Here is a 21,705-nt window from a genome sequence, read left to right as displayed (position 1 = left end):
TCCAGTTTTCCCAGCACCACTTGCTGAACAGACTGTCTTTATTCCATTTGATATTCTTTTCCTGCTTTGTCAAAGATTAGTTGCCCATACATTTGTGGGTCCATTTCTGGGTTCTCTATTCTGTTCCATTGATTTATGTGTCTGTTCTTATGCTGGTACCATACTGTCTTGATGATTACAGCTTTGTAATACAGCTTGAAGTCCGGAATTATGATGCCTTCAGCTTTGGTTTTCTTTTTCAGGATTGCTTTGGCTATTCAGGGTCTTTTCTGATACCATACAAATTTTAGGACTGTTTGTTCTAGCTCTGTGAAGAATGCTGGCATTATTTTGATAGGAATTGCAGTAAATATGTAGATTGCTTTGGTTAGTACCCAAGAAGCAACATTTAAAAAAGGTAAACCAAAGCCCAACTTCTACTTCAGAATTCCATCAAAACTGCTCTTCAGCAATGACCTACAGAAGGCCAAACAAGTGAACTACCGTATCATTTCTGGCATCTCTGTACCTCAAAATCAATGATCACATTAGTATTCCCCCTACACATGGTATGGATTTGTTGCTGGGAAGTGGTTGCCCAGCAGGGACTACATTTTCTAGCCCACCACACATCTAAGTATCAGCATGAAATTGGTTTGCAATGGAATGTGAGCAAAAGTTGTGTGTGTCACTTCTAAGTCAAGGCTCTTTAGAAGCCAGCGTGCCTTCTCCAAGATTTCTTTTCCCCTCATCTCACTGGTTAGATATAGATAATAAAATTCCAAAAAATTACAAACATCCAAGACAGAAGAAAAAGGAGCCCTGAATTATTTCATAAAGATCTGCCTAACAACTATGCACATCTATTCCAGAATGTCAGTAAATAAAAATTAACTTCAAGTTACTAAAATTTAGGGGTTGCTTATAAGCAGCTAGCATGTCCCTACCTAACAAGTGTCTATTCATACAATGATGTAACTGCATACATATATGTACATTCATTTAATCAACAAAACGTATTGAAAACCAATTATGCGTTCAAAATATAATTATGAGCAAAAAACAATTATAGCACAAAGGCAGGAAAAGAAGAGACAAGCAGTATACTTTTGTAAGGTTCTTACATTATATGTGAGATAGTATAACGTCATTAGAAAATAAACAGGGATAAGTTAATTATGTATATTATAAACCCTAATGCAATCACTGAGTTAGCACAACAAAGATATATACCTAATAAGCCAAAGGAGACAAGATGAAATCAGCAAAAATATGGAATTAATCCAAAAGAAAGCATAAAAGAAGGAAAAAGAAGAAAAAGGAACATATGGAACAAACAGAAAACAAAAACAGTAATGATGGCATATATAAACAAAACCATATTAATATCACATTAAATGTAAATGGTCTAAACTCACCAATTAAAAGTCAAAGATTAACAGAATAGATAAAAAAGCAAAATGATAGCTATATGCCACCTGTAAAAATCTCACTTTATAGAAGAAGATAAAAATAAGTTAAAGGTAAAAGAATGGAAAAACAGTAACTCTCTGTAGTCTCTTAAAAGAATAATCAGAATAAAGAGAATGGTCGTTGACATAATTTTAATTCACAGGCTGATACAATCAAGAAATATTTTCATATTCAAGACATTTTCAAGACTTAACCTCTAAGTATTAATACTATCTTGTACATTCATAATTCACCATATGTATACATTCACATGTCATTACTATTTCAATTACCTCAACAGGACCTTTAAATACAGCAAATAAAAGACTTTAAAAGAAATTCTCAACTTGAGCTAAGAAATTAGCAATCTGTTCTCATCAATAAGTAACCACAACATATTCTCAATGATAGATATATACGCTCAATAGTTCAGCTCTACATAAACTGTGATTGCACTTACTACTGTGTATTAAGATAACAGAGTCTGATCCAGATGGCTTCTGCCAAATACAATCACATATCCCTTGCCTTTGGAAAAAAGATAAAAAGGCTACTGATTCTTCTTTTTGATAAAATATATTTAACCAGAAATGTTTTAAAATATCTGTGTGGCTATTTTAGCTATCAGCCATTCACTGAAGCATTCATAAGGAAGCATAAATGTCAGGCATCGTACTGAATTCTGCTAAGCACTAGGGATACAAACAACAATTTACACTCTTAAGAGACAAATCTGGTAGCAAGAGAGAAGGAATATGTGTTTGTGAAATGTCATAACATGCTAAAAATTACACATTTAAAATATGCCCTATCTTCTCAAGTTTCTAAATGTGAATTTGCCCATTTGACCTAAGTTGTCAAATTTATATAGGAAGTTGTTCATATTATTCCTTTATTGTATTTTTGATGTCTACAGAATCTGTAGTGATATCCCATTTCATTCCTGCTATTAATAATCTGTGTCTTTGTCAGTCTTGTGAGAGGTTTGTCAATTTCATTATTTTTTAAAGAATCAGCACTTTGTTTCATTCATTTTCTCTAGTTTTTCTGTTGTCAATTTCATTGATTTCTGCTCTTATCTTTATTATTTTCTTCCTTCTGCTTGCTCTGCTTTTGCCATTTTTTCTAGGTTCTTTTTTTATAATTTTTAAAAATGTTTTTATTTATTTTTGAGAGAGAGAGAGAGAGAAAGAGCACACACGAGTGGGGGAAGAGCAGGGAGAGAGAGGGAGACAGAATTTGAAGCAGACTCCAGGCTTTCAGCTGTCAACACAGAGCCCAACATGGGGCTCAAACTCATGAACCGTCAGATCATGACCTGAGCTGAAGTCGGACACTTAACCGACTGAGCCACCCAGGTGCCCCTTTTTTTCTAGGTTCTTAAAGTGAGAACTTAAGATTGCTGATTTGAGACTTTTTCCTTTTTCTAATTATAAATATTTAGCACTATAAATTTCCCTCTGAAACTTAATTGCAGTCACAGAAAAAGAGCAGGACATAGCCACAAATCTGGGAATAAATAGCAGAAATTTTAAAGATGACCAAATGGGAAACAGAACAAATCACCAAAAAAGGAAAATTCTCCAAGATACAGAAAATATTCAAGCCCAGCTGAATGGCAAAGGGAATTATTACTAAAACAATTCCCGCCCCCCCCCCAAAAAAAATGACTTGGACTAAATGACTTCAAGTGAAGGACCATAAAGTCAACCATATACAAGAAGGGGAAAACCCACACATGGAACATAACCCATCAAATCTGTGTTAATATTAATGTAAGACAGGGAGCAGGCAATGTAGTGGTTTCAGATTCTCATTTTTCCAGTTAGTAATCTTAGATGAGCTTCTTTACTACTACTCCACCAATTTCAGAGATTCCCAGATGCTGCCCAACAGGAGCTGAGGCTACACATATGAGAAGGTAGGTATAAAACTACAATGATTTCATTTGAGTTGCCCCACTTCATGAGTAAACATTAATTTCAAATAGAAAACATGGAAGAATAAAGCATCTTTTCTGCTTACCCTCTGAGCTTTTGCAAGTTCTTCTTTTAATCTTTCATAGCCCTTTTCTCTGACTTCCAAAACAGATGGGCTTCGTAAACGAGACAGACTATCAGTACTCAACCCAAATATATCGTCACTGCCATCACAAGCCTCTGGTATAGTAGCACCCTGTAAAAACTCCCTCTCTGCATTACAGTTGTCCTTTCTCGCAGTTAATTTAGTTAACCCAGCTGTGACTGCAGAGGTAGAACAAGGCGCTGGATCTGTAACATGGATGCTATAAAGGAGAGTTCAGGAAACATCAGCATATGCTCATACAAAACTAGCATAAACACAAAAAGTCTGTAATGGCACTAATATTTAATTAATAGCCTTAGCTTTAAAATTAAGATAATTTATAAATTATTTATTAATTAAAAAATCAGCCAAAGCTAACACATTTCAAGTCTAATAGCCACATACGGCCAATGGCTAGCACATTTTCATCATCACAAAATTCTATCAGATAGTGCTACTCTAGAACTGGAGTCGGCAAATTAAATGTAGGCTAAATTCAGCCTGCTACCTGTTTTATAAGGCTCACGAACCAAGATTCATTTTTACATTCTCAAATGGTTGGGGGGAAAAAATCAAAATAAAAATACTTTGTGACATGGGGAAAATTATATAAAATTCAAAATTCAGTGTCCATACGTACAGTTTTATTGGAGTTTTTTCATTTACGTACTGTCTGTGGCTGCTTTCACATTTTAAAGGCAGAGCTCAATAGCTGCAACAGAGACTGTATGGCCAGCAAAGCCTAAAATATTTACCACCTGGCCCTTTACATAAAAAGATTGTTGACCCCTGCTCTTCAACATTAACATGTATTGCTCTCTTCATGGACATGCTTTTATTATTTAAATTTTCTAAAATATTAAAACTGAAAATAAGGCAAACAAGCTGTCATTTGTTTAACATGATACTCCAAAATAAGTATCTTAATGGTCTCCTACCTGATACTAGATATTTCTGCACAATTTAAACGTCTGGGGGATGAATACACAGGTTGTGTAGGAAGGTCGGAAACATCTAAGGCATTAGCCTGAATGGGGGCAGAGCACAGAGCTGAAGGATGTGGCCGGTAGATGACACTTGGTGAGGTAGTCTGCTCTTGAGTTCCTGATTCATACACACCAAGAAGGTCTGGAGAAGTAGGTGAAGCAAGGTTTACTTCATGGAAGCCTTCCAAGGGGTCATTAGCCATAGCAAAAGCCTCATCATAAGATAACCTATGTTAAAACAAAAAGCAGAGTTATTTTGATAGTGGCATTTAAAATTATATTAACAAAATAAAACTAAATTAAAATTAAATATATAACTTGTAAAATGTTTTTTTAATGTTTATTTATTTTTGAGAGAGACAGAGCATGCATACAACCAGGGGGTAAAGAGACACAGTAAGAGTGGGACAGAGAGAAGGACCACACTGCCAGCACAGAGCCCAACACAGGGCTCAAACTAATAAACCATGAGATCATGACCTGAGCCAAAACCAAGAATCAGATGCTTAACTGTCTGAGCCACCTAGGCGCCCCTTTATAAAATGTGTTTTTAACAACAGTCCATTATAAAGAATAAACTTCTAAAAAAAATACAAAAAAAAAAACACTATTATCACTTAACATTTATTAAGTGATCTCAGAGCATAAATATTACAAAATACAAACAATCTGATTTGGAATAAACTTGAAAGTTATAGCTAATGTTGTCAAACTGAGTAATTTAATAAGTAACAATGAGGAATAAATAAAAATTTCTTTGATATTTTTAACTTTTCTATCATATGATATTGGTTAGAGTAAATAGAAGATGCAGTAAAGATATGTGTATGTATGTGTATGTATATATTTAAAGATATATATAAAGATATATATATCTGTATATATCTTTATATATATCTATATACATGTATGTATATCTATATACATATCTATATATATCTTTATATATATATATACACGTATATACATATATACTCACACTTAAAATGAGATATATACATTATACTATACAGTTGACCTTTGAACAACACTGTGGTTGGGGCACCAACTGCTGAAAATCCACATGTAACTTTTAACTCCACAACATCTTAACTACTGTTAGCCTCCTCTTGACCAGAAACCGTAATGATAACATAAACAGTCAATTAACATATATTTTGTACTTATATGTATTATATATTGTGTTCTTACAATAAAGCTAGAGAAAAGAAAATATTAAAACCATAAGGAAAAGAAAATACATTTATAGTACTGTATTGTGTTTATCCAAAAAAAAAAAAAACCCACATAAAGTGAACCCGTCCAGTTCAAAGTCATGTTGGTCAAGGATCAACTGATAAATTCAAGTTCAGGTAAGAGCTGCAGAATTTTCATATACCTTTTACCCAGATTATGAAACTGTTAACACTTTGGAACCACTTGAGAATAGGTTTCAGACATGATGCCCATTACTGCTTAATATCTCAATATATGTATCTTAAATGCAAGGACATTTTCCTGTCTAACCACAAAACCATCAAAATCAGGAAATTAACACTGATTGATATTACAATCTATTCAACAGGCCCCAGTCAAGTTTCACTGATTGTCCCAATAATGGCTTTATTTATAGATCCAGGATCCAATCTAGGATAATGTGTTGCATTTCTCTAAGCCTTCAATTTCTCCTGGGGCGCCTGGGTGGCACAGCTGGTTAAGCATCAGAGGCTGATTTCTGCTCAGGTCATGATCTCGTGGTTCGTGGGATCAAGCCCCACGTCAAGCTCTGTGCTGACAACTCAGAGCCTGCTTGCGATTCTCTCTCTCCCTCACTCTCTGCACCTTCCCTGCTCTCCCTCTCTTTCAAAATAAATAAACATTTAAAAAAATTTTAAATTTCTCCTCTGATAGGATGAGAATGAGAATGACAACATTGTCTCCATTCTCCAAAGTGCTGTAAGGATTAATGGGGACAATCCAAATAAAGTACTTAGTGGTGTACTATGTACTTGGTACACAGTATGGCCTCAAAAAACATTTGCTACCATAACTGGCCATTAACAATAACATGTATACTTCTGCATCTACATAATCAAAAAATATTTCATATAACCACTCCATTACATCACAAAGTTTACATTAAAACCAAAAACTGTAGCACTCAAATTTTTCACTTGAATGTGAAAGAACTCATAAATCCTTTATTAATTTTCCACTATCTACAGAATACAGTCCAAACTAAACAGCCTGAAAACCAAGTCTTCTATGATCTGAGCCCAACCTCTTCCCAATTTTTTTCCTTCCTACAATAAAACTTTGATAATCGTGAGTGATATCCTACCAAAATTCTCAAATGCAAGCACCAATGTAGTACCTAATTTCTTCATAAAATACAGAAAATTTCATTAAACTGAAAAATTATACTCTTTTATATCCTTTAAAAAATGTTTGAAAGAAGACAAGTAGAAAACAAAAAGGCCGCAGTAAAATTGGCAAAGAAGAGAGGTGACCTAATATAATCTCTCAAAAGTGCAATTACAACATGTCACAAACCTTCAAAGATATATACGGACAATGAAAGCTATAGCTATTATATCTGCAACTGCCAAATTTCAAATCCAGTGTTTTCTCTGTTGTAGCAAATAATTTTAGTCTTCAAAATGAAACTAATTCTTGTTTTTTCACCCAAAATATTCACTACACCAAATGAAACGTCCTATTAACAAGGAATTTAAAGTGTTTAATACTTATTATTTTTCATCCAAAAGAATATTTTCATTCCTTATTCATAATACATACATATACCAAACAAACATTAACCCTGAAAATTTCATTTTCATTTGAATACGGTTTACTAATCACACTCACTTTTAAGCAGAAAACAGGTTTTCTCATTAACCTTTCAACATTTTCTCGGTAACCATTTGATACTTTCTTTCAACCATCCCATATACCTTTAATTCATGTCTTTACACCTTGGAAGTTCATGGAATCATAGAATGTGAAAGCATTTGCATTTCTGGAAATGCAACACGGTACAAACCCTACTGAGGAAAATTTGACAATATCTGGCAAAATGACATATTCATTAAACCTATGACCCAACATGCCTACTTTTAGGGCTTTATTCCAAAGATAAACTGGCAAAATAAAAAAGAACAGATAAATGCATAAGGCTAGCAACATTAGCAAAAGTCTTGTTACAGCAAAAGACTGAATGAGCTAATAATGTACATGCTCATAATGAAGCACTATGCAGCTGTAAAAAATAAATAATATCTACATACTGCTATGAGGGGATTTTGAGGCTATAGTAACATTAAAAAACAAAATAAGTAACTATGCACAGGAAGCTACCTTTTACCTAAAAAAGGAGAAAATACAAATTAATTTCTATGTATATATGACATTTAGATGTATTACTATGTATACATACTTATATTTTAAAAGTGGAAGGATAAACCAAAACCTAATAGAAATGGTTATCTATAGGAAGAGGGAGATAATAGGAAGAGGAGATAGGCATGAAAACTAGACTTTTCCAAATGGATTTTGCCTTGTATTTGAATTTGACCTTGGAACCACATAAACAAAAAACCAAGATTAAATTTTAAAAAAGAATCTCTAAAAATAAAACAAATGATTCAGGCTATGTACTGAGATGGTAGCTTCCCAACATAGAAAAGAGCTACTGCAAATGATTTTAAAACATTAAAACTATACAGAATATATTCTAAAGATAAAAAATGTGAAAAGAGTTATAAACTATTTTCAGTAATCGTATTAGTAATGTTGATATCCCTATTCTGAAACTATTTTATACAATATCAGGCAAATAAGTTATTATGCTAATGTCATTCAGAATTAAGATTTTCAGCACATGAGAAGAGCTATAAATATAAAATCAAAGAAGCAAAAACTCTGAAGTTCTACATTTGAATCAGAAAAATCAGAAAAAAAAATTTCTATTAAAACAAAAATTCCTAAATGTATCCACTGAGGTGGTGTAACAACAGTAACCACTCAGGAGCAATGAGTAATGCCCAGAGTAATACCATTTCCAACAAAAAAAGAACGAGGGCTCCTCAGAGGAATGGCTGATTTCCAGGCCAAGGGCAGTAACGTACAAAGAGACCCTGGAACATCCTGTTATACCAGGAAGCAAGAAGGCCATCAAAGACTACTGGAGTGGCATCAAAAGGATTCCCACTCACCAAAGATGAGACAACCTGAACATCAAAAAGATATTATCTGTAAGGAACGAAAACAAAAATATTTTTAAATTTATGAAACTCATGATCATAAATAAAAACAAAATCTCACTGATCCCCTTTGATTGGTGCTAGGGAGCCGATTCATTATTATGAAAACTGGTAAAATAAAGAATCAGGTGCTTACCCTGATTTTCTTGTATATCAGAGAACTAAACAGTTTATGAGAAAACGCTCTTTTTAAAAGAATTCCATTTAATAAATATGAATTTGCAATCCTAATAAAATGGGTCTAGGCATCAATAATGAATAGCTATTAAAGCCATAAGGTAAAAAGCTATGTGGGGAACTTTACAGTTAGTGGATCAGAACAACAGGACCTGAACTCACTGATGACATCTTATCACAAAAAGAAATTAAGACATTATGGGATTATGTGGTGAAGTAAGAAACGGACAGCACCACCATCCATGAAGCATTCTTGCCATCCTCAAAAAAAAGGGGGGGGGGATCCCAAACAAATCAAGCCTGTAGGTAGGTCTTCAGTGGTTTGTAGGAAATACAGAAAAGAAACAAACATGTTAAATAACACCACAGGGACAAAACAGCAAAATCTAGACTTTGGGAAACACTACTAGGCAAACCACCTGGTTTTTTCAATAAAATAGAAAAAAAAAAAAAAAGGTAGAGGGAACTTACAAATTTAAAAGAGAATTAACAGATATAACTAAATACAATGTGAGGATCTTGTTTGAATTTTTGAATAAAGCCAACTAAAAAACAAAATTATGAGACAAACAAGGAAACTTGAGCACTGGATATTACTAATGTTATGAATTACTGTCAATTTTTAGGGATAATGATATTATGGTTATATAAAAAAAATCCTTACCTTTTAGATATATGTACTGAAAATTACTTGGATTTGCTTCAAAATAACCCAGAGGGAAAAGGAGGGAACGGGACTCTGTGCCATCCAACTACCAGTCCCAATCATACAGGATGGTAAGGCAGTTTCTCTCAGAATAGCAGCTAGTATTTTTTGAGCACTTACTAAATATCAGGTGTAGTTCCAGTGCATTTATAAAGACACTGCAGCTTAAGACAGCCAGGACGAAGACCTCCATCTGTTGAACTCCAGACTCCGAGCTCTTAACCACAACATACTACCACCAGTTGAACTGCTTTGCCATTCCAGTGCTGGAATGTTTGAGTAAAAATGTTTCTTATGTTGGAATAAAATCCATCATCCCTGCAACATCCATCTTATTTTTCTGACCTATATACATACTATTTCAGCTATTCTTTCAACAAGTATTTTGAGGGCCTGCTATGTGTCAGGCTCTGGGGAAAGAAGATGAAAAATTGTCTCTGCTCCCAAATAGTCTGAAGAAAGTAGGAGACTGCCAAGTAGAAGCAATGATACAGTGTAATAAATGCCACAGAAGACACAAAGGATATTAAGAGACCAGAGAGGAGGGGGCAAATGAATCACAAGAAAGACTTCCAGAAAAAGGAAAGCCGAAGAAAAGACCCAAAGAACAAGAAACTAATGAGAAAGATAAAGCTCTTTGAAGGGCTTTTCAGGCATGTCTGAGGTGTGAAAGCAAAGCATTTATGGAGAATACAAATAGACTATAAACTGAAACAAAAGTAACGAACATAAAATGCAAGTCTCAAAGAGAGGCAGGTTTGAATTCACTTCTGTCAAATTATTGGGCCAACCTGTGCCTAGGTTTCTCATCTGGAAATCTGTGCCTGGGTTTTCTACCTTATATGCTGAGAAATAAAAGAAGAGTACATAACACCTGGGACAGCACCCTTGGGCAGGGCATCTACCTACAAGTTTTAATTCTGGAGGATACATTTAAACTTTGTTTAAATTCAAGTCACTTTTTGAAAAAGATTATTTTAAGATTAAATTCAGTGCCTTTTTCAAGCATATACAATTTCCATAAAATGTAACTTAGCTAGTAATCAGCCACCAATCACACTGGTCTGGAAATCTTTTGCTCTTTAAAATATATGGAAGCTTGGGGCACCTGGGTCGCTCAGTCAGTTAAGCATCCCACTTCAGTTCAGGTCATGAACTCATGGTTCACGAGTTCCAGTCCCACACTGGGCTCACTGCTGACAGTTCAGAGCCTGCTTGGGATTCTCTCTCTCCTTCTCTCTCTGCCCCTCCCTCGCTTGCATATCTCTCTCTCTCTCTCTCTCTCTCTCTCTCTCTCTCTCTCTCTCTCTCTCTCTCTCTCTCTCTCTCCCCCTCCCTCCCTCCCTCCCTCCCTCAAAGATAAACATTTAAAGAGGTGCCTGGGTGGCTCAGTTGGTTAAGCAGCCGACTTCGGTTCAGGTCATGATCTCGCAGTTCATGAGTTTGAGCCCAGCGTTGGGCTCTGTGCTGACAGCTCAGAGCCTGGAGGCTGCTTCAGATTCTGTCTCTCCCCCTCTCTCTGCCCCTCTCCCACTCATTCATTCATTCTCTCTCTCTCTCTCTCTCTCTCTCTCTCTCTCTCTCTCTCTCTCCCCCCCCCCCCTCAAAAATAAACATAAAAAATTAAAAATAAATACAAATAAACATTTAAACAAAATAAATAAAATGTATGGAAGCTTTAAGACTTATCTTAAATTCAAAGTTTTTATATGAGTAAAATAAGCTGCTATTTTTAAGCAGTAGTATTCCTTGCATCAAGTAATGAGTAATTCAAAAAAACTAATTTCTTTTGGAGAGTACCCTAATCCATAAACTAAACCTGTTAAGTACCACTACCAATGTGTGAAAAAGTCGACATTAAATTCTTATGGGTGAATTACCAACACAGCCTATCTGGTTTATTATTACTCAATTCAAAGCAATAAAGCTGACATTGAATCATAAGGAAAAGTTGACCAAAACAATGTACTTCATTTTTTTTTCAAGTTTTTATTTATTTTGAGAGGGAGAGACAGAGAATTCCAAGCAGGCTCCCTACTGTCAGCACAGAGCCCAACCCGGGGCTCAAACCCACGAACGGCAAGATCATGACCTGAGCCAAAACCAAGATCCAGATACTCAACCAACTTAGCCACCAAGGCACCCCAAAACAGTTTATTTCTGATTAGCCATATGTATTTCATGTTATTTCTTCTTTTTAGAAGTCAGTATTATCACAGCTAAAACAGCAGCCAATATTTAAAGTTAAAATATTTAAAGTTAAAATATTTAAAATATTTAAAGTTAAAATATCTGTGTCAGATATTTTTGCTAAAAAGTTCATATGTATTAACTTATTTAATAAATGCCTAGAAAATTTCCAGTAACTTGTCATAAAAATTCTTTTTTCTATTTAAAGTGAATTTTCTAACTGAAAATAAAAAACATCCCTAGAATAACTCAAGAAATTAAGATGAATTGCTGCTACAATATTTTCAATTAAAAACTAAAGCACTTGGATAAAATGGATATACATACACAATTGAAATGAAATTGAGAAACTCAATTTCTATTATAGTCCAAAAGAACAAATAAAATCCATTTTCTCACAAAAAGCATATTCCCCTTATTTGACTTACTTAACAAGAAACAAAAGATTTACCTCTAAGGAAAGAAAACTTTAAGGCTATAATTTTAATCTTTTTTAGACCAATATCTGAAAATTAAATAATTTTAATTCTATATTTACTAAAATTCCTCCAAGCTATATGCACCACAGCAGAACAGAAACACCAGTACCTGAAGAAGAAAGTTCAAGTCTTAGCTTTGATCAACCTCTAACCTACACCTGCAAACTTGGGCAGGTGAGTTAAACTTCTCTGAGCCCCAATATCTTCATCTATTTAGCGATGGAATTGGAACCAATGATCCTGATTATAAGGTGGTGGGTGAGTGTATCTGTAGGCCAGAAGGAAGACCAGATTCTGACTTTCTGATGGGAAGAATTAACCAGTGTTAATCTAATACTTGCCAAATATCAGCACAAACATCATCAAGAGAAAAAAAAACAACGGTTGTTTTGTTTGGTTTAAAAATATTGTTTGGGGCGCCTGGGTGGTTCAGCCGGTTAAGTGTCCGACTTCAGCTCAGGTCATGATCTCACGGTTCGTGAGCTCAAGCCTCGCGTCAGGCTCTGTGCTGACAGCTGAGCCTGGAGCCCGTTTCAGGTTCTGTGCCTCTCTCTCTCTCTCTCTGACCCTCCCCCGTTCATGCTCTCTGTCTCAAAAATAAATAAACGTTAAAAAAAATTTTTTTAAATATTGTTAAATTATAGGCATACTGTTCTAAATGTTATTCCTCAACAAAGCAAGCATCTATATATAATACTATATATACTGTATATAACATACAGAAATGTTTACATCTGTATTATTTTCCTCTTTCAACTTATTGAAAGACTGCTGGAGGATGGAAAGCAGGGAGGAAGGTACAGATGCTTTCAGTAATTCCCAAATGACTCAATTCAGCATGAATTATGGAAGAAACAGCCTGTCATTAAAAATTAGATTGCTATCTCAACAGTGTATAACGAATTAAAGTGTTACAAATTCCATCAGGTCACTTCCTTAAAAACCACCAATATTTAAATTTTATTTATTAAATACATTTATCCATATATAATATTAGTGTATTTAATAAGTTTTTTTATCAATTGTGTCTATTCTATTTGGAATGGAAGGATGATTGCCAGCTTCAACTCCTCGGGGCAAATCCTGGCACCAAGTTCTAAGAATGGTGCAATGAAATGGGACTAAAGAGGAGGTGCACAGCCTGTTGTGAGCCACTAAATGACTACCCTGAGGGCTGGGGGAGGGAAGGAAATGTTTCAGGAGAAGTAAAATATAATTTATAAGTAATATAAGTTATAAAATGTAAATAAAATATAACATAAAAAATAAAATTTTATTTTTTTTTTAAATTTTTTTTTTCAATGTTTATTTATTTTTGGGACAGAGAGAGACAGAGCATGAACGGGCAAGGGGCAGAGAGAGAGGGAGACACAGAATCGGAAACAGGCTCCAGGCTCTGAGCCATCAGCCCAGAGCCCGACGCGGGGCTCGAACTCACGGACCGCGAGATCGTGACCTGGCTGAAGTCGGACGCTTAACCGACTGCGCCACCCAGGCGCCCCATAATTTTAAACCCTGTGTAGGAATTCAATAGGTCGACAAGGCAGGGCAATAATACAGGACAGTCAGGGAATAATAGTCTGGCACTAATGAAACTAACAAAGAAGAGAAGGACAGAACATCAGGCTAGAGAGGCAGATATGTGACAGATCATTAAAAGTTTCATTTAACATGGAAAATGCTGCTTGTAGTTTATCCTGGAGAGATGGTCAGATCTACATTTTACCAAGTGTAGATACACTTTGATGTAGTAAAGATTAGTGCAGTTAGTGTAGATTAGAAAAAATAATTCCCAAGGCAATAAGGACTTTAACTAGAGAGAAGAGACTAGAGGCAACTGGTTAAGAGGTTACTGCAACAGGCTAGCCAAGAGATTACAAAGGTCTGATCTAATGTCAATCTCGATACTTTGATATTGGAAGGAATGGAAGTACACACATATATATATACACACATGAAAAACCTTCAGGATACCGTCATTTGTATTTATATACACATACATGCACATATATATTACACACATATACACCTATACTCTGCATGTGTGATACACACACAAACACATTATATACATTATTCCAGTTATTCCTCACAGCAACCCTTTGAACTGGTTCTTACTTTTTTAATTTTTTTTAATGTTTATTATTATTTTGAGAGAGAGAGAGAAAGAGCAGTGAAGGGGAAGAGAGAAAGAGGGAGACACAATCCGAAGCAGGCTCCAGGCTCTGAGCCATCAGCACAGAGCGCCGACGCGGGGCTCAAACTCAGACTGTGAGATCATGACCTGAGCCGAAGTCGGACACTTAAATGACTGACTGAGCCACCCTGGCGCCCCTTGTATCTTTTTTTTTTTACAGAAAAAGAACTTGAGGCTCAGAGAGAATAATTAATTTCATCCAGATCAAACATGTCAATAAATAACAGCTAGGATTCAATCCTGGTGTGTCTGATTCTGACACCTGACTCCACTACATCCAAGAATCACTTAAAAGATAAAACTGATGGGGGGGGGGGGGGGGGGGGGAAGGCTAGATTCAGATAAATGGTAGATCAAGACAGATGCACTCTAGGGCAGGTCTCACCCAACCATAAGTAAGTGAACAATCTAAACAAGAACACAGTTTAATCTTGTACTTACTTTCAGAAAGGGAAAACTAAAGTTTCTCTAATGCACAGCTACTAAAATGAGCATTTGCTATTGCGATGTGTTCTTTCTATTCTTTCTTCCCACACTCTCATTGCTATCACCATTTCCTCCTCTATTTTGCTATGTGGGGTTTAAAATACTTATTTAGCCTCTTATAGAACTTAGGGGAATGAAAGAAGCATATAAATAAAAATAAAGAGACTTGATTTTATTATAGCAGCCTTATTATGTATTCAAAAACGTGTGGATATTTGATACAAAGGAATTATTGTTAATTTATTTATTTTTTTTAATATTTATTTTTGAGAGAGAGAGAGTACACACATGAGTAGGAGAGGGGCAGAGGAGGAGAGAAAGAGAATACTAAGCAGGCTCTGTGCTGTCACCATAGAGTCCAACACAGGGCTCGAACTCATGAACCATGAGATCATGACCTGAGCTGAAATCAAGAGTAGGATGCTTAATGTACCAAGCCACCCAGACACCCCTATTGTTAATTTTTTTTTAAGTGTGTAACAGTATTGTAGCTAACTGCCCTTCATGCTTTAAAAAAAAACATACTGGAATATTTACAGATGAAAGTATACAATGCCTGGAATTTGCTCAAAATAATACAAGAAGGGGAGAAACAGATGTGGCAGGACTGACTCTTCTTGCTGACTACTGGGGTTAAATGACAGGAACTTTGAGATCCATTACATTTTTGTAAGTACTTATTTGAAATTCTCCATTAATTAGAGAGCTTTCAAATTTATTCAAACACTATATAAATAAGGAAAAAGACCAAAACAGTATGTTATTTACATACAGATAGATAGATATAGATATAACAGTATGTTATTTATATAAAAATCATTTTCTCTCGGGGGCCTGGGTAGCTTAGTCAGTTAAGCGTCTGACCCTTGATCCTGGCTCAGGTCATGTTCTCAAGGTTCATGAGATCGAGACCCAAATGGGGCTCTACGCTGACAGGGGGGAGCCTGCTTGGAATTCTCTCTCTGCCCCTCCCCCACTCGTTCACACACTCTCTCTCAAAACACATAAATAAACTTAAAAAAAAAAAAAGGAAAGAAAAGGGAAAACAAGTTTTTCTTTCGGATGTCTAGGGATCAAATATAATTCTTTTCCTAACAGGAAATTAATGCACATTTACTTATTGCCTTTTGAATTTATTTTGTTTTCCTTTTTTTGTATTTTACCCTGATGTGTCAACCAGGTGCCCCCAAATACTCAATACTATTATCTGGACACATAAAATTACAATGCACTTAACTGGTTCAAAGCTATCATTTGTATGCTCCTATAAACTTCTAAGGTACTCTCACATTCTTCCATAGATTTCCTTTATACTAGATTGTCAATTCATATATGTAGAATTCTATTAACTTCCATTATGCTTATGTTTACAATCCTGTTAACTACAGAAATTTTCATTCTTTTCCTCTGATCTAAGTAATCTCAGCTTATGGCTATAGCTATCCAATTTTGTGTTGCTGATATTCTAAGATAAATCAACACTACTATTTCACTTCTTTCTAACCATGACTAGATACAGCTGAAGCTTATGAAACTGCCTCATTTGTTGTAAACTGAAAGGGGAAGCAGAAGAGAAAAACACAGAGCAAGTTAATGCTACCTGTTGGAAGTATCCCTCTCTTCCTCCCCTTAGCCCACACAGTTCTCACTCTGAACACATTTCCATTACTACTGCTAGATGACTTTCAATACATCCCGACATTCCTCCACTGACACCCATCACCAAACACAGCCCAGTACCTACAGGTATACCAGGCCCAGTTCAAACGCTATAAAAGGGCTAGGATAACTTAAGTCCTGCCTTCAAAGCATGTGCACACTAGAGGAAGGGAACTCAAGGTCAACAAAACTTACAGGACAGTATGAATACCAAAACTAATAAATATCAAAATAGAGGCATTTACTCAGTGCTCTGGAAGAATAAAAGAGAAAAAAAAAAAAGTACTACCTAGCAAAGCTAAGGAGATCAGTAGAGAAAAGGAGAAATTAGCTAGCCAGGAGTTTTCAAAAGTTTTGTTATTTAATTTTTAAATATCAAGTGTACTTAAGTAACTTAGTAACCAAGTTACTATCCTTTATTGAACTATACCTTAACCAAAACTCTACACAAGACAAAGCTTTTACACTTGAAAAGCGAACCTCCTCAGAATATCCTGAAAGCTCTCCCTCATTACCTCAACCAACACACAGTATCTCTACCCACAACTCATCATTTCTCTCCACTCTCCAACTATTCTAGCACTTTGTGTTATTTGGCACTCGTTAAAATTACAATGGGGTGCCTGGGTGGCTCAGTCATTAAGCGCCCAACTTCGGCTCAAGTCATGACCTCATGGTTCATGAGTTTGAGCCCTGCATCCGGCTCTGTGCTAACAGCTCAGAGACTGGAGCCTGCTACAGATTCTGTGTCTCCCTCTCTCTCTGACCCTCCCCCGCTCACACTCTGGCTGTATCTCAAAGAATAAACATTAAAAAAAAATTACAACAATAACACATATATGAGAAACACAGATGCCTTCTAAATTTTGAGGAACTTATAAAAGCTACAGGAATGATTATAAGGTCTGCCTTTCACACTCCATGAATACTTTCCTTTAACCCCCACGGTGACCTGCAAAGTAGATGTTCAATGAATATTTGATTTAAAAATCTCTGGTGACACATAAAGAATTACTTATTATGCTAAGTATCACATAAAAGCTTAATTAAAACAATTCTTCAGCATGACAATCTACACATGAAGTAGCAGAGCAAAGTGGTTACGAGCACTGCTCTCAGTGGTTAACGATAAACTGCCTGACTTCTGATCTAGTCCTATCATTTAATTAGCTGTGTGACCTTAAGGAAGCTACATAACCTCTCAGTGTCTCAATCTTCTCAACTATAAAATGGGATAAAGCAGGAGTGCCTGGGTGGCCCAGTCAGTTGAGTGTCCAACTCTTGATTTAGGCTCAGGTCATGATCCCATGAGATCGAGCCCCACATCAGGCTCTTGCTGAGTGTGGAGCCTGCTTGGGATTCTCTCTCTCTCTCTCTCTCTCTCTCTGTCTCTGTCTCTGTCTCTCTCCCTTCCTCTGCCCTTCGTCCTCAGTTGCATGCTCTCTAAAATTAAAAATAAAAATGAAATAAAATGGAATAAAACAGTAGCTAACTCGTAAGTCACTGTAAGAGTAAATGACTTGGTACAGTGTTTATACCAGAACCTGACACAGAGTAAGTTGTAAGTTCAATAATAGTAGTAGCAGTTGTGGTATTGCCATCACCAAAAAACCTGGATACTTTGTAGCCAGAAATTCAAATGATAGTAACACCTTTTATCTGAGGTCTCCTTATAATTACAAAGCTCTTCCACAGAAGATGTAGAAAGGAATGGAAGAGCAAGCATGTTAGGAGTTCCATTAACCCTGGCTCTACCATTAATCATCTACAGGACCACTGACAGCTAAGTACCCACAGGCAAGTTAGTTTGCCTCTCTGAGCCTCAGTTCTTTGATCTGTATAATGTGGTAATACCATCTATACCCCAGGAATGTCCTGAGGACCAAAGGGGTCAAGGTATGTAAATCAACAAGCACAGTGTATGGCCAACTACCAAGCTAATATCTGTTCCTTTCTCCCACTCCCATACCTCACATGGACTATCCCATTTGATTCTCATCCCCCCATTATGATATTCACATCAGGCTGAACGACATTAAAAAGAATCGAGGGGCGTCTGGCTGGCTCAGTTGGAAGAGTATGAAACTCTTGATCTCGGGGTTGTGAGTTTGAGCCCCCAGCTGGGTGTGGAGATTACTTAAGTAAATTAATAATATATTTAAAAATAAATAAATAGGTAAAAATAGTTGAAAGCTGGCAAATTCACTCTATCCATTTACAAATAGAGAAAATAAGCTCAGAACGGTTAAATGATTTACTCAAGGTCACATGCACGGTAAGTAATGAAGCTAAAGCTTTAAAACAGAATAAAAATTTTTCATTTCGCTAGCTAGCTAACTGGTTAGGTGAGTCCCTCTCAGGAAGGGGGAAAAAAAAAAGGTATACTAAGTACCATAACACATGCAAAATTACTGAAACCTACAAGTTTTTGTTCTGCCATATTAAAAATTGATGGGGACCTAGATTTCTAAGAAACCTTCCATTGTAAAAATTATCTGTGCAATGTCTATGTATGTGTTGTGGTGAACTAAGGGTTTAAAGAAAATTATAGGAAAAAAATACTAAAGGAAGCATATGCATAACTATACTGATTCAAAAAGTACAACTGGATCTAATTAGAAACCCCTCAAGTAGCTGAACAGCAAATGTCCATCCTAGTGAAACGGTACAGGTATCTAATACCACAGCAGTATTGTTTGCCAAACACACAAGGAAGAGTTATATTAAAGTGTCCACTTTGGTTAACAAAGGTATGGACTAATATGTAACTTTACTGTAGTGGAAAAAGAAAAAAAAAACTCATAAGGCTTTTCTTCCAATAGTAAGAAATGCACTATTGTAGTACAAATGTAGAACTGCTAAACTAACTTCTATAAATTCTACATGGGCTTTAGGATTAGATCACATAAACCACAGTTGGGATTCAATGTCTGTCCGAACATGAAAAGTCCTATCAAAATGCACAGTACTGGTAAATAAATAACAAATGTTAACAGAACAAGGCCCCGTAAACCTGGTGGAATATTTAACAGTATCAAATATTTACTGTGATCAGTCTACAAATCTATTCTGCTTCTTTTCTCCTTGATTTGTCATCCACCATTTTACAAAAACCCTACGGACAACAAAATAAGAAAGAGGATAATGAACAAAAACTGGGTCTTTCAACAGATTTACATAGAACAGTTTTGTTTTAATCCGCTTATGGGTCTCCTCCAATTACGTAATCATTCCACGGCAAAAGATCACACGGCTTTTTTCCTACACTGAAAGGAAGGAGTTGGAGGGAGAAAGAGAGGAGTGTGAAACAGGTAGCCTCAAGATAGGCTATATTTCCACGAAACTAAACTGTCTGCTTCTTAGGGACCAGTACGAACTCAGCATTCTTAATTTTCGAGACCTTACCCTTTAGCCATTACAGATTTGTTTTCTTAATCCCATAACAACTGGCAACTCTTCACGTGCTGCAGATTCCACCTAACATCATCACTTCTAGAGTCCATTAGAGCCGGCTGGTCCCAGGGCGGTCAGAGAGTTGTCGACGCTGAAAGGGCAGTGTAATTACAATTACGTCGGTGCAGCTCTTCTCAACTCCCCGAAACAAAAGTCAGGCTGAAATGCGCTGCCACCCTAAGGCGCGCGACTCCGGGCGCTCGCTCCGGTCCCCCAGGTTTCGCCGAAACCCGCCGAGCGTGACCTCTACGCCTCGGCACCGAGCCTCGCTTGTCCTTTTCCACGACCCCAGGTCCAAGCCTACCGCTTCACCCTGCTCCAGGTCCCGCGCAGCGCGGGGCTGCACACTTGTTCGGGGAACTCTCTTAGACCCCCACCCCCTCCGCGACCGCAGGTCCCCAGCTCCCGGCCGCGCGCGCCCCGCCGACAGGTAACCGGGATTCCGGCTCACAGCCGCGGGCGCTCGGGACCGCGCAGTTAATGAGTAACGCGCCCGCGTCCGGGGGGCGGGGGAGGAGCCGCCGACGCCCCAGCGGCCCCAGACGCCCCGAGGCGCCGCGCCCCCCGCCGCCGCCGCCGCCTCCACCGGGGTTCTCCGAGCCCGTGTGCCGAGATGGGGGAGCGCGCTTGCCGGGCAGGGGCTGCCGGGCCAGGTCGTCGCGCGCCGCGCCCGCACTTGCACCTGCCACCGCCGCCCCTCCAGGCCGGCTCGCGGGAGAGAGGCGGGCGCGCGGGCGCCGAGGGGGGCGGTGCTCCGCGTCCGGGGCCTCTCCCTCCCGCGGCTGCCCTCACCTGCCGAAACCACCGCGGTCGCTGCCTGCGCTCAGGGGCGCTCGCAGCGCTGTACAGAGCCTGTCCTGAGGCAGCGAGAGGAAGAAGAGGACTGCCGGCCGGTCGACGCCGCTACACTCAACGAAGGTGGGCGCACTGCGCTGGGAGCCGCCGAAGGAGAGCGGGACTGCGCCTGCGCCGGGAGCGGAGCCGGGAGCCGGGAGCGGCCCGGCCCGGTGGAGGGAAGGCGGGGCTGGGGGCGGGGCGGGGGCGGGACTGGCGTGGGGCTGGCGTGGGGCGGGAGGAGTCGACGCGCTCCCGCGCCCCCTGGCGCCAGGCGGGGCTCTTCGCAGGTGCCGAGGAGCGTGCCCCAGGTGGCTCCGCGGGCGGTTGCCCTGGGAACGAGCACCGGCGGCGCCGAGCCAAGTTTCCCTGCGCTTTATGGGCGCCTCGAGTTAACTTCGTGTTGGACTGTCCAGGAGTCGGGAAATGAACTTTCGATGTGAGTTGAGGACTACTAGAACCAACCTCAAACTTGGCGTCCATATGTATCTTACAGCGTGTGCGTGTGTATATGAGGGATGGAAGCAGAGGAAGTCTGATAGAACCAGATTCCATCATCTGATCAGTGGCTAGAGCATTCGAGAATGTTCTTTCTGTATCCGCCTTCTCTCATTTTTTGTGTCAACTCTTTTATCAAACTTCCACCGCACTTTAGGTTCTCTGGGTAGGAAAAGTGAAAATACAGAACCAAGCTCCCAAAATCTGATCAGTAAGAAGCGATCGCCATATGTGTCTCTGTGTTTAGTAAAACACATGGAATTTATGTGATAGACATACTGACCAGGACCATCATTCTAAATGT

The 21,705-nt window shown here is 38.0% G+C and overlaps 1 protein-coding gene across 7 annotated transcripts in view; it reads right to left on the bottom strand.

The window, feature by feature from the left end:
* Positions 1–21,413, bottom strand: part of LOC101100141 (RAB3A interacting protein) — a 47,307-nt gene extending 25,894 nt beyond the window's left edge. For 4 of the 7 annotated variants that reach the window (XM_045062062.1, XM_045062063.1, XM_045062064.1 and 1 more), the window contains exons 1-2: positions 4,434–4,709; positions 3,457–3,715 (exon numbers count right to left, since the gene is read on the bottom strand). In XM_045062062.1, coding sequence (XP_044917997.1) covers positions 3,457–3,715; positions 4,434–4,684 — 510 coding nt within the window. In that variant the 5' untranslated portion in view covers positions 4,685–4,709. Of the gene's footprint in view, positions 1–3,456; positions 3,716–4,433; positions 4,710–20,021; positions 20,160–20,861; positions 20,994–21,368 lie in introns of those variants that run through there. The other 3 variants (XM_023257232.2, XM_023257236.2, XM_023257231.2) reach the window with 3 other exon arrangements.
* Between the last annotated feature and the right edge of the window lie 292 nt (positions 21,414–21,705).

The sequence above is a fragment of the Felis catus genome, chromosome B4 (genome assembly GCF_018350175.1).
Source record: "Felis catus isolate Fca126 chromosome B4, F.catus_Fca126_mat1.0, whole genome shotgun sequence".
NCBI classification, from domain to species: Eukaryota; Metazoa; Chordata; class Mammalia; order Carnivora; family Felidae; genus Felis; species Felis catus.
Note: the sequence above shows the minus strand (reverse complement) of the source record. Positions and strands in the feature narration are given on the sequence as shown.